The following is a 13,868-nucleotide window of genomic DNA, read 5'->3' on the forward strand; positions in this document are numbered from 1 at the left end:
GGCTGTTCACATTAATTGAGAGTATTGATAAGCCTGGTAATATTTTGAGTGTCAATTTTTTTGAAAGTCCAGTAGATATTTTAAATCTTTTCACCACAGTGTAAGGGTTTTGGTCAAGAATTACAAAGTGAGTTTACTTTGGTGGTAGAGCATTTTGCCGGTCATTATGGAGGATAGGTCTGAGAATATCCTGAAGAGCTCATTTGGTTATGGCAAATTTCTTCAATGTGGGTATGTCATTAAAGTATTTAACTTCTCTGTCATAAGTGAAGCTCAGTTTAGCTGGATATAGGATCCTGCGTTGAAAGTTGTTTTAGGAGATTGAAGATCAATGACCATCCTCTACTGGCTTGAAAAGTTTTAGCAGAGAGATCTGAAGTCATTCTAATATTCTTCCCCTTGTAGCTTATGACTTTCTTACATTTGGCTGCTTACAGGATTTTCTCCTTTAACTTTGGGGAAGTTAATTATAATGTGTCTAGAAGATGCTTTATTTGGGTTGAGTCATGCTGGGGTTTTGAAACTGTCTGCTATCTGAATTTCAGTATCTCTTGCCATGCTTGGAAAGTTCTCCTCAATTATCTCTTGGAGTAGAGTATCTGTGCCTTTTGGACCATCCTCTTCTCCTTCAGGGATTCCTATAAGACAAATGTTTGGTCTTTTGGAGTGGTCCCACAATTCTCTCAGGGAATGATCCATTTTTACTCTCCACTTCTCTTCCTCTTTGAGCATTTGGGAGCTTTCACAAGCTTTGTCTTCAATGTCAGAGACCCTTTCTTCTGCCTGCTCCATTCTGAGAGATCCTACTGTATTTCTCAGATCTTTGAAGGCTGCAAGTTCTTGTCTCAATGTGTCAAAATCTTTGGTGATTTTGTCTTTGAATTCATTGAATTCTTGAGACAACTTTTGAATTGCTACTTGAATTTCTAATTCCAACTTTACCTCCATTCTGTTAATCTTATTTGTAATCCAAATTCTGAATTTGATTCCTGACAATCAGCCATTTGTTTATGAATGGGATCTTCTGTTGTGTCTTCTTTGTCATTCCTTGGGGGAGTTAATATACTCTGATTATTCATGTTGCCAGAGTTTTTCCTCTGATTACCTCCCCCCATGATTATTTTTCACCATTTTGCTAGAGAAGCTGGTAAGGTGAAATTGAATTGAGGGCTCCTGGAGTTGTAATTAACCAACCTTTTACCAAAGAACTGAGACTGGTGATTGCTGCTTTTCCCCTAGAGTTTTACAAAGGTCCCATTCAGTACTACAGCCTGGAACTCTGGGGACCTGCTTGGTGTGGTGGGCTAGATGCCTCTGACATATATTCAGCTAGTCTCTGTCCAATCCTAGTAAATCAATGGCTTTGGGCTGAAATCTCAGCTGTGGAGATATATAAGCAGCTAAGACAACCCACCCCACCCCCTACAGGCAACAACTGGAAGAGGAGAATCCCTCACTCCCACAACAACACAACCAGGGTACAACCTTGGTGAGTCCCCAGGTGATTGACCCAAGTCCAGAGTTCCAAACCAATTGTCCTGGTCAACACAAACACCAATTAGGTAGGAGAGTTAAAAAGGTCTTCAGCATCTAGGCAGCAGGGGGTCCACTGGCAGCTGAAGTGTAATTCACTCCTGTGCTCTGTGGAGTCAGAAAGGCCTGCCCAGCATAGTAGTCCAGAGGGGCTGGAGCTTCCTTCCCCACCTTGCACCTCCATCACACCCAGGCTCTGGTAGCCCCATGGGGCTGTGGCCCAGTTCCCTCCTATGAACAAATGTGCTAGAGATTTGGGCCTTCCAGAGTCAGAGGGAAGTCAATGCCTCATCAGCCAAGTGACCACACTCTGCCACCAGCTGGCTGGGGGAATTGAAGTCTGATTACCTCGGGTGCTCAATGGAAACTGGAGAGTGTTCTACCTGAGCTTATTCCAAACCAGAGGTTAACAAAGAAGCAAAATGTTTTTTGCCCTCAGAGACCATTCTCTGCCCCAACTGCTCTGCTCCTCTGCTATCCCTGAATTGTGAGATCTAGCTCCTTCCGGCAGTCCACAGAATTGGGGAGGTGTCTCTCCAAAATTTGACCCTGGTGGGATCACTCTATTAATGCTGTGGCTAGGTGGGAGGTGTCTCCACTTGGGTTCCCGTGCCTCAGTGGTTCCTGAGCCTCCACCCATAATACAAAGACCCAAGCCTCCACCTGCTGCTGAGTTGCTCTTTCTCAAAGCCAAGCCAGACACCTTTCCCCCTGTGCCATTTTGCACTGTTACCAGATTCAGTTACAGTGTAGCTGTGCTATATATGACCATGCAATGCCCAGTCTTAACAAAGAACTGTGAACATTCTGGTCTCTGCAGGGGTAGGGCTTCTAGACCACCAAGCCAGGGGGAGGGGTGGACTGGGAGTTCAAAGTAGCAGGGAAAATATTTGTTCAACCTTCATGCAAGACAAGAAAATGCCCCGGCTCACAGCAGGGATCCTCTGGAGAAGGAGTCCCAGCTTCTAGTAACTTGCTCCTATGGGGTGAGAGAAGAGGACCTCAGTTCACTGCTCACTAGTAGAGATCTCACAGCAAGCAAGCAAGCAAGCAACTTTCTTAGGGGAGAGGACGGACACTCGTCCTTTTTGGGATGGGTTCTGTACCTGAAATTTGTTTCCTTGGAGTTGCATCTTGCCTCAGCAGAGAAGATGTGCAATTATCAATCTCTGCTTTCAGCTTGGCTCCTACCCTTCAGCTTTGTTGGGTTCTTTCTGACTGTTATTCTCCCTCCAGATGGGAGCTTATGTTGAAAGCTGGTTTCGGTTGGCTATCATCCCCCACTCCCCTTTGCTCTTGTTGAATGTAAAAATTGGAGTTAGGGAAAATAGCTAACCTGAGGTTTTAGCAGAACACAAGGCACATCGAAACAAAATGAACAAACAAAAAAAATCAGACACATGAACACACCAACAATCAAAAACAAAAATGAAAACAAACATACCCCACCAAAAACTTGAATAGCCTGATGTAAGCACTCTCAGCAACCTAAAGAGGAAGGGGAGGGCTCAGCACCTGTAGCCCAGCAGCCAGGGCACCAGCCACACACACCAGATCTGGCAGGCTTGAACCCGGGCTAGGGCCCACCAAACAACAATGACAACCACAGCCAAAAAACAACCAGGTACTGTGGCAGGCGCCTGCAGCCCCAGCCACCTGGGAAGTTGAGGCAAGAGAACCACTCAGCCCAAGAGAGTTAGAGGTTGCTGTGAGCTGTGATACCACAGCACTCCACCAAGGGTGACATAGTGAGACTCTGTCTTTAAAAAAAAAAAAATGGGGAGCAAAGAAAAATAAAACTATTATTATTATGAAAAAAATTTAACAATAACTCCTATAAGAAAGAAAGAAGGAAAAAAGCAAAAAGAATGAGCAAAGAGAGAAAAAAGTCAACAAAATTATTTTTGTATATATTTAAAAACATACGACTATATATATGCAGTGGGATCGACTTTAGTAGGAATATATTTATGTTGCAATATACTTTCTGGACACCAGGTGGTGCCGTGAGTGGTTCCCAGGCTTATACCTGTCTCCCAGCTTAAATTGTTCTTCATGTTTGCCTGATTACCCACTTGGCACCTAGACCCTGCTGAACTGCTGATTCCACTGATCTCAAAAAATCTTCACCCAGGTTCCAGCTCTTTTTGAAGCAATAGATGATACTTACAGACAAGAATGTTTTACCTACAAACCTGTAGCCCTTTAGGAGCTTGCATTCATCTTCAGGAGCCTGAGCTTGCTTTGGCTATTGAATCTTTTGCTTGAAAGGACTTCTACAAGCCTATTGTTGTCATAACCATGCTGATGAAAGAGTCCTTCAGGCACTGATGAAAAGATTTTATTCACTAGGGGCCTCACGGCCACAGGTAATAGTTTCTGAATTTCAGAATGAGCTGTATGATATAAGACATAGAGCTGCTTATCATCCAGAGTTTCCAGCAGTTCTGACAGCTTTGGAAATAGATAATGCAGTTGTTTCAAGTAGCCTAATTGATATGAAGGGCACAGAGACCTTTCTACTAATCAAAAATAATTCTGTAGCTCCTGCAGTAATGCAGGCCCAAAAGCCACCCAAAAATTGTAGAGAAGCTTTTACCGCTGATGGTGATCAAGTTTTTGCAGGATGTTATCATTCATCTGAAAAATACAAGAAAGACCTAAGTTCATAAGAAAGATGTGGATTCCAAAATAAGTGACTTGGAGAATGAAATTGAAAGTAAAAAAGCCCAGATATGAAATCTCCATCAGCATTCATCTGCTCTTGAAAAGGATATTAAATGCAATGAAGAACTTCTTACAAGGTGCCAACTACATTATAAAGAATTGAAGATGAAACTAAGAAAAAGTATTTCTGAAATTCAGGAACTTGAAAACATGGAAGAACACCAGTCTATAGATATTGGAAGATATCTTAGAAGATGAGGCTCAAGAAAATAAAAGCAAAATGAAAATGGTGGAGAAAAATACGGAGCAACAAAAGGAAAATATGGAATATCTTAGAAGTCTGAAAACAGAAGCAGAAAACAATGAAATTAAATTGAAAATCAACTATCAGAGCAAGCAGATCCACTTAAGGATGAATTAAACCTTGCTGATTCTGAAGTGGATAACCAAAAATGAGGCAAACAGCATTATGAAGACAAACAAAAAGAACACTTGAACACCTTAAATAAAAAGAAACGAGAACTGGATATGAAAGAGAAGGAACTAGAGGAGAAAATGTCACAAGCAAGACAAATCTGCCCAGAGTGAATAGAAATAAAAAAATCTGCATCAATGCTAGACAAAGAAATTAATCGATTAAGACAAAAGATACAGGCAGAACATGCTAGTCATGGAGATCGAGAGGAAATAATGAGGCATATCAAGAAGCAAGAGAAACCTATCTTGATCTGGATACCAAAGTAAGGACTTAAAAAAGGTTTATTAAATTACTGGAAGAAGTTATGCACCATAGATACAAAACATATCAACAACTTAGGAGGCGTTTAACTTTACGATGCGAATTGTACTTTGACAACTTACTATCTCACTGGGCCTATTGTGGAGAAATGAATTTTGACCACAAGAATGAAACTCTTACTATATCAATTCTACCCGGAGAAGGAAATAAAGCCACATTCAATGACATGAGAGCCTTGTCACGAGGCGAACGTTCCTTTTCTACAGTGTGCTTTATTCTTTCCCTGTGGTCCATTGCCGAGTCTCCCTTCAGATGCCTGGATGAGTTTGATGTCTACATGGATATGGTTAATAGAAGAATTGCTATGGACATGATACTGAAAATGGCAGATTCCCAGTGTTTTAGACAGTTTCTCTTGCTTACCCCTCAAAGCATGAGCTCACTTCCCTCAAGCAAATTTATAAGAATACTTCAAATGTCTGATCCTGAGAGAGGACAAACTACATTGCCTTTCAGACCTCTGACCCAAGGAGAAGAAAACGACTTAAGTTGATTTGTAATTTAACATGCTCTGTCCTCACATTGAAAGATTTGTGAAGGGAAAAAAATTCTGGACTTTTTGACATAATAAAATGAGACTGGAGCTATTCTAAAATTAAAGAAACTCCTTTATATATCTGACCACAAACAAGTGTATAAATAAGCCTAGAAAACTACAACCAGCGATTTAAAAAAACTATTACTTTCCTTTAAGAAAATCAATTTCATAGTACTGGTTTTAAATCTTCTTGAGGTTTTTTGTTTTATTTTGTTTTGTTTTTTACCATCCACTTTTATAGATTCTTTTTCAGAACAAAATCTTGTTCATATGTACATGTATATATCTGTTTAGTTTGAGTTCGTTTCTGTAGTATTTTGTAAGAAAAAAAAAAGTTTGAGCACCTGAAAAGAAAAAAATCTTCACAGGCAGGTTTCACAAATTCTCCCTGCAACAGTTCCCACAAAGTGCAGGATATCCTGGGCCAGTTCCAAATGTAGGATGACTGTCAGCAGGTGAGACTCAAATTGCTGTGCCTGGCCCACGCAGAAAGGTGCCTGTGGTGACTACCATCTTCCAAATTCCAAAACAATGACCTCTTCCTATCTGAGATCTTTCCTGAGTATCTCTCCTACCCCCTAACCGCAGTGGTGCTGCATCAGATGGCACCCCACTCTGGCCCCCTAATTCCACTCAGAGTCCAGACTTTACTAATCTTTCCATACAATACCTAGTTTCCCCACAAACTGGGAAGGGCAATCCTCTGTGGTGGGGCTGGTTGCCATTGCTGCCAACCACCGCTGCAGCCATGGGCAGAACCTTTCCTGGCAGTCTGCACAGCTCCAGATTATACTCCAAGTCAAGCAATCCACCACCTCACTGCACACCCCAAACTGCCACTCCACACAAATATTCCACACTGGGAATGATCTAGTCCACACTGGGAATGATCTAGCCCACTCACTCTTGCCTGTTGTTCCAGGAAAGCTGAGCTAAATGTCCTTCCTGTCTGCCATCATGCTCTGCCTCCAGAATATTCTGTATGTGTCTGTTAAGCCCATTTGATCTAAATTTGTGTTAAAGTCCATCATTTCTTTGTTTAGTTTCTGCTTAGAGGAACAGAAGCAGTTTCTGTTCAGTTCTGTCAATGAGGTATTAAATTCTCCAACAATCATGGTGGTGTAGGATATCATAATTTTCAGCTCAAGTAGGGCTCATTTTATAAATCTAGGGGTATGAGTGTTGGGTGCATAAATATTTAGGATTTAAAGGTATTGTTATATAGGAGTATATAGTGACAATTCTTGTCTTTCATTACTTTTCATTACCATTGTATCCACAAAAATACACTTTCTTGTCATTTCCATTTGCCTGAAGTATTGTTTTCTAGCCCTTCAGCCTAAGTCTAGATTTGGGTCTAGTCCTTGTGGGTTAGATGTGTTTTCTGAAGGCAGAAAGTACTTGGCTTGTATTTTTTTAATCAATCAGCCAGCCTGTTCTTCAGTGAAGAGTTCAAGCTGTTCACATTTATTGACAAAATTGATAAGTAGGGAGTTCTGTTCATCTTATTGTGTGGTGATCTGTTGTTATTTTTTATTGCTTGGGCCATCATAGCAGCAAAGGTTTGCCTGTTAGTTTTCGAGGGACTTGATTTTTCTGGTGGTCCATTGTGTTGGTCTGTGAATAGAACTGGTCTGAGAACTTCCTGCAGAGCAGGCCTTGTTATGGCAGATTTCCTCAATATTTAACAGTAAAATATTTGATTCCCCCATTGAATATAAAGCTTAGTTTTTCAGGGTACAGAATTCTAGGCTGGAAGTTGTTTTGTTTGAATATATTGAAAGTGAGAAGATGCTCTCTCTTTGCTGCATCTCCGCGAGAATGAAGACCATTCTCAGCAATCAAACTGTCAACATTCCAGAAAATGTCAACATCACTCTGAAGGGACGCACAGTTATAGTGAAGGGTCCCAAAGGAACCCTGAGGAGGGACTTCAACCACACCAATGGGGAACTCAGTCTCCTTGGAAAGAAAAAGAAGAGGCTCCGAGTTGACAAATGGTGGGGAAATAGAAAGGAACTGGCTACTGTTTACACTATTTGTAGTCACGTGCAGAACATGATCAAGGGTGTTACACTGGCTTCCGTTACAAGATGAGGTCTGGGTATGCTCACTTCCCCATCAATGTTGTTATTCAGGAGAATAGGTCTCTTGTTGAAATAAGAAATTTCTTGGGTGAAAAATATATCCACTGGGTTCAGATGAGAGCAGGCATTGCCTGTTCAGTATCAAGCCCAGAAAGATGAGTTAATCCTTGAAGGAAATGACATTGAGCTTGTTTCAAATTCAGCTGCTTTGATCAGCAGGCCACAACAGTTAAAAACAAGAATATCAGAAAATTTGGGGATGGTATTTATGTCTCTGAAAAGGGAACAGTTCAGCAGGCTGATGAGTAAGACCTAAGAGTTGTCCAGCTGCAGCAAGATACCGCGTGATATTCCTTAACATTTCTTTGTAATTTTAGCAACGCAATAAAGGATTAATTAATTTGGAAAAAGAAAGTGAGAGCCCAATACCTCTGACATTTAACATTTCAGCTGAGAAGTCAGCTGTCACAGGTGGATTTACCTATGTAGGTCAGTTGCTTATGCCTGGTACCTTGCAGAATTTTCTCGTTCATTTTGACTTTGTCCAGGTTAATTATAATGTGTCTAGGAGATTCTCTGTTTGAACTGCAATGAATCAGGGTTTGATATGCATCAAAAAGGAGCATGTCTGAATCTTTGGTGATGCTTGGGAAATTTTCAGTTATGATATCATCCAGAGGCCTCCATGCCCTTTGGTCTCTCTTCTCCTTCAGGGAAACCTGTAATTTGTATTTTGTACATTTTGTGTAGTCCCATAATTCTCTGAGATATTTCTCTGCTTTTATTCTCTTCTTTTCTGCCTTTTTAAGTGTCCAAGTTACCTTCAGAGCCTTGTCTTCAAGCTTTGAAATCCTTTCTTCTCCATAATTTAATGTTATTTAACTTTCTATTGCATTTTGAAACTCCCTGAATGACCTCTTCAATTCTTTAAACTCCAGTATATCCTTTCTAATTTCATCATGTCTTTTTTTCTTGGGCCAATTTTTGGATTTCCTTTTGGTGGTTTTCTACTTTCCCTTCAATTCCCTTAATCCAGGGATAGGCCCTCCTGGAATTCATTCTGACCCCTAGCACACCCCAACAGGTTACTGTGTGGTTATGGAAGAGAATCTCCTGCAGAGTCCTGTAGGTTCTGTCCCTGGGTTGAGGTCCTCCCTTGCACCTGCTTTCTGTGCAAGCCTCTCACTTCTTATCTTCTTTGGCTCATGGTGTCCCACCCTATCTCACTGTGCCATCACAGTGTTTCTGGGTGGGACCATCTAGATGGAAGTGGCTGGTGACTCCTTTCCCCTGGCTGACAGAAAACAGCTAATAAGGAAATGTCTCTATTCTACCATATTGGAGCATTCCCTCTCCATCACCTTAGAGTTGGTCTTTGACACCTTGTCTGTTTGGTGAGGTCATATTTTGTTAATGTTCTTGATGCTTGTGAAAGTACTACAATATCTGTATAGTGAAGTATTAGGTATTTATTTCAGTCTTTGCAATTTGGCTTTGTTTATGTCTGTCCTTCAAAGGGCCTTCCAGAGATCCTAAGCAGAATAACTTTTGTATTCCCTGAACCTGTGACTACTGGAGGTGTCTCAACACTAGAGGACACTCTAAGCCCAGGCTTGCTGCAAGTCTTACAGGGACTCTAAGGTTGCTGCAGTTTTCTGCCTCATATGTACCCAGGGAAGACCCAAGGAGGGTACAGGGGCTATGTTGGAATGATGGCCAAGCACCTGAGTCCTGAAGACAAGCATGCCTCCCAGATCTCTGCATAGGTAAGCTGGGTCCTCAACTATATCAACAGGGGCTAGAGGTGAGACTGAGCCCCTTCAGGATCTACCATCGGCTGGAGGCTGGTGTGCCTGGCCCGTTGGCTCACACAGGTGCAGGTCTCCCAGTAGGTCTCTACCCAGATAAGACAGTCCCCTGATTGCAGTAAGAAGGGCTAGAGCTAAGACTGGGATCTTCTTTGAGACAAAGGCTGAAATGTCTATCTCATTGGCCCACACTGGCATGTATCTCCCAACATATCTCAGCATAGACAGGATGTTCTCTATTGTAGCAAGAGGGACCAGGAGGTGAGACTTGGCCCCTTTGGGACTTAGTATGAGAAGGACACTGGAGATCCTTGTCTCATTCACTCTGAGGGTGAACATCTCCCAGCAAGTTTTGCACAAATGGGATAGTTCTCTGATTGTAGTGGAAGGGGCTAGAAATGAAACTTGGGATCTGCTATGGGACAGAAGTTGGTGAGCTTGTCTGGGAGGCTCATAATCCTGCCCTGACAAACTGGGCAACTTTCAGAGGTTCACTGCCAAGACCAGTGTCAGCAGGCAGACAAGCCTTTCTGTCAAGGCACTGATATATATGATTCCTTATGTACCCCTTGGCGGATAGTTTTGGTTGTAGGCTCAAGGTCACGTGGGGGTATAACCAAGCTCTTTGAGTGGCTAGGCCATTTCTGAGCTTGAGCCCAGGAGCAAGCTTGTGGATCAGGCACCTGGTTATCAGTCTGAATTCTTTTTTTTTTTTTTTTTTTTTTGAGACAGAGCCTCAAGCTGTCCCCCTGGGTAGAGTGCCGTGGCATTACAGCTCACAGCAACCTCCAACTCCTGGGTTCAAGCGAGTCTCCTGCCTCCGCCTCCCAAGTAGCTGGGACCACAGGCGCCCGCCACAACGCCCGGCTATTTTTTGGTTGCAGCCGTCATTGTTGTTTGGCGGGTCCGGGCTGGGGATTCGAACCCGCCACCTTAGGTGTACGTGGCTGGCACCTTAGCCGGTTGAGCTATAGGCGCCGAGCCTTCAGTCTGAATTCTTGAAATGACCCTTCAAGGTCTTGAGTTTCACCAGGATTTGACAAACTCCTACCTGAATCCTGAGGCTCCTGCATAGAGACTTTTGACCATGGATAGCTACAGAATTCTTGTTGTTTTAGTGGGATATGAGCTGGTTACCTGGTGTTCTGCCATCTTCCCTTTGCTTTTTTGTACTTTATTCTGAAAGTCTGTAGGCTCAGTCTTCTATTTATGAATTAGCGCTTCAACTCCAGCACATTATGGTCTTTTATGTAATTACCATATTTTAAATTCACAAAATTGTTAGCAGTTTTGCTTCCATAAAAATCTGCTTTTGTTTTAGGAATGAAATATCCTTTTTAATTTCTCAGAGGATACCATTTATTCTATTTTGAAGTTTTTATTATTTTTGTTAAACTCTTGTCTTTCAAATGCTAATTCTTCCTATTTTATATTTAATGATTTTCTTAGACTGTCAATTTTCCTCAAATATTAGCAAATTCTTGATTGTCTATTCATATTTTGTATGACAATCCTTAATCAGAAGATTAAAGTACAGGTTCTGATTTCTAAAATTGCTTCCTGTGATTGTGGGGAGAAGCAGGATTTGCACTCAGACCAAGCGTGCTGTGGTCCATCTTCCTAGATGTGCTGTCTCTAAGGGTGTCACTGCTTAGCACTCACAGCACTGTAGCACATACCCCCAGGGTATTCCTACTTTGTTCATTATACAAACCTTTCCTAAGCTCCCTGGCAGACTCTCCTAGTAGTAGAAATTATTTATGTCATGTGTTTTCCCATGCCCAATTACTATTTACTTCATTTTCATGTGAGCTTTCTCATTATAATATCATCAAGAGGTGGAACGGGGGTCCCATCAGGCAGAGTAAAGGTAAGTGATGTGTGCACAGGATCCAGTCCCAGCAGATGCTCTACCTTAGTAGGTTAAATCCAACTGTTGATTGGCTTCTCTCATTCTGATAGTCCCAAGAATGAACTCACTCCACAGCCTCTTATGACCATGTTCTTGGTTATTCTTGGTATTGTTCTTGAATTCACTGATTTAACACATTCTATTTCTACTAATATAACATGTTTTTATCTACATTTCTCTCTTCTAACATAGTTGATTAGCTTTCTGCTCAATATGGACTGTCCAGTAGTTCTGAGGCTAGAAATTGCTTGCATGTTGCAAAGTCAGGAAGGTCAGTGTGGCTGAAATATAATAAATGAGGCAGAAGGTAGCATGTGGTGAGATTAGAGAAGGAGTCAGGGCCCCAATCATGCAGGGCCTCAGAGGCTTGGCTAAGGAGTTTGGATATTATTCTAAGTACAAAGGGACTTGTTACCTAATAGTCATCACAGCCAGCTCTACTTCCTAGTTAGCACTGGAGCTGAGGACCAGTGGGGCCCCCTTCTAGGAGGAACCCTGCTATACAGTGAGTGGAAAAGACCCAGATCCTGGCCTTTTTGGGGGTCAGTCAGTGCGCTCACCAATCTTCATTCTCTTTCTCTCTTATTTCAGAGGTTGTGTTCTCATCTTACCCTGGATTTTCAACCTCAGAGGTAGGATTTGACTGCTTTATATGTGTGTTGTTGAGTAAGAATATTAATTTTAATAGAAAAAAGCAAAGAAGTTAATGGTGCCATAAGAGGCATTACTCAGTGTACATCACACTGAGGAAGCCATTCATTGAATAGACATTTATTGAATAGTTACTCATTGAATAGATAGTGTCTACCATGTGCCAAGTACTAAGATAACCACTGGAGATGCAGTAGTGAACTAGACAAACATGCCCTGATCTCATTGGCCCACAGTCTAGCTCTCATTGTTCTCATATGCTATTCAGCATAATGAATAATCATGGCTGCCTCAAGTGATAAAACTGGCATTGAAATGGGGCTGCCACCAAGATGAAGCCCAGCAGCTTCTTAACTTGATTTTTGTTAGCACAATAAATTGGTTTTTTCCCTCAGGGCAGAAGCTCATTAAACTCATGGGGACTGATACACGTAAACTAAATGTTGATTAATTAATTTACAATAAGTTGTATAGCTATACACTAAGCCACCTCGTGTCCTTGAGAGGTGGCTTAGTGCACTCCCTCCTCACAGATACAATTGTGTGAGAAATTGTGTCAGTTAACTATTACTGCATACCAAACCAAACCAACAATTACTGACATCAAACAACAGCAATTTATTATATCTCATAATTCTTTGAGTTGCCTAGGTGATTCTACTGGTTTCACTGGGGCTCACCCACGCAGCTGCATTCAGCTGGTAGATTAGCTGGAGGTCAGACTCAGGTGGATAGCTGGCATGACTTGGCATCCCTCTCAATGGAGTCTTTTCAGCCTGGACTTCATTACAATATGGTGGCATTAGGGTTTCAAGAGAGCAAGGGCAAACTGCAAGGTTTTAAAATTCAAATAATGTCACTTATATCACATTCTACTGGTCAAAGCAAGTCAAATGCTATAGCACATGCTGACTACCCAGAGTTAGCACAGACCCTACAAGTCAGGGCAGTTCCCCTTAAGAGTGCCCTCACTTCAGGGGCCAGCCATAAGTTTGGAGGTCTCCAGTGGCTATAAATTCAGGAGTTCTCCACAAGCCACTCAGGTTTAGCAATTTGCTAGAACAACTTACAGAACTCAAGTAATGGTTATTTTTTAACTTACAGTTGTACTATAAAAGATACAAATCAGGAAGAGACAAGTGAAAGACATATACGATGAGATCTAAGAGGGTCTCAAATGCAGATTCTGCATCCTCTCCCTGTGGAGTTGGAGCATGTCACCCTCCCAGCACACTGATGTGCTCACCAACCAGGAAGCTCACCTAAGTCTCAGAGTATAGAGCTTGCACTGGAGAATTACTGGCCAGGTGATTGAACTCAATCTCTATCCTCCCCCCTCTTCCCAGAGCTTGGGCTACTCAAAGCTCCAACCCTCAAATCCCTTGGTTCTTTGTAGTGTGGCCAGTCTCCATCCTGAGTCTCAGGTGTGACCCAAGGGGTCTTGCATAACAAAGACATTCCTATCACTCAGGAAATTCCAAGCGTTTTAGAAGCTCAATACTAGGAACCTGGGGAAATATCAGACAAATTCTTTACAACAGTCTAGTTTCAAGAGGGTAGAAATATGGTCTCCCTTTCTGAATGGGAAGAGCAGCAAGGTTGCACTGCACAAGGGTGTGCATATGGGATGGAGGGACTTGTGGCCACTGAACAGTCTACCACAGAAGTGAAAGATCTGCTGATTCCAACTTTCTGTCATCTGAGAATCTAGAGCAGTGTTTTTCAACCTTTTGTTTCTCATGATGCACTGAAACCTATAAACTTCCAAGGCATACTTAAGTTATGTTGATCAGGCTCGGGGCCTATAGCTCAACCGGCTAAGGCGCCAGCCACGTACACCTAAGGTGGCGGGTTCGAATCCCCAGCCCGGACC

The 13,868-nt window shown here is 42.1% G+C and overlaps 1 protein-coding gene and 2 pseudogenes across 1 annotated transcript in view; all 3 read left to right on the plus strand.

Moving 5' to 3' along the window:
• Nucleotides 1-13,868, plus strand: part of XRRA1 (X-ray radiation resistance associated 1) — a 104,912-nt gene that overhangs the window by 72,547 nt on the left and 18,497 nt on the right. The window contains exon 11 of the mRNA XM_003781362.2: nt 11,936-11,976. Within this exon, the coding sequence (XP_003781410.1) occupies nt 11,936-11,976 (41 nt within the window). The remainder of the gene's footprint in view (nt 1-11,935; nt 11,977-13,868) is intronic.
• Nucleotides 2,770-5,492, plus strand: LOC111724002 (annotated as a pseudogene).
• Nucleotides 7,320-7,992, plus strand: LOC105886389 (annotated as a pseudogene).

The sequence above is a fragment of the Otolemur garnettii genome, unplaced genomic scaffold (genome assembly GCF_000181295.1).
Source record: "Otolemur garnettii isolate 467f Iridium unplaced genomic scaffold, OtoGar3 scaffold00001, whole genome shotgun sequence".
NCBI lineage: Eukaryota > Metazoa > Chordata > Mammalia > Primates > Galagidae > Otolemur > Otolemur garnettii.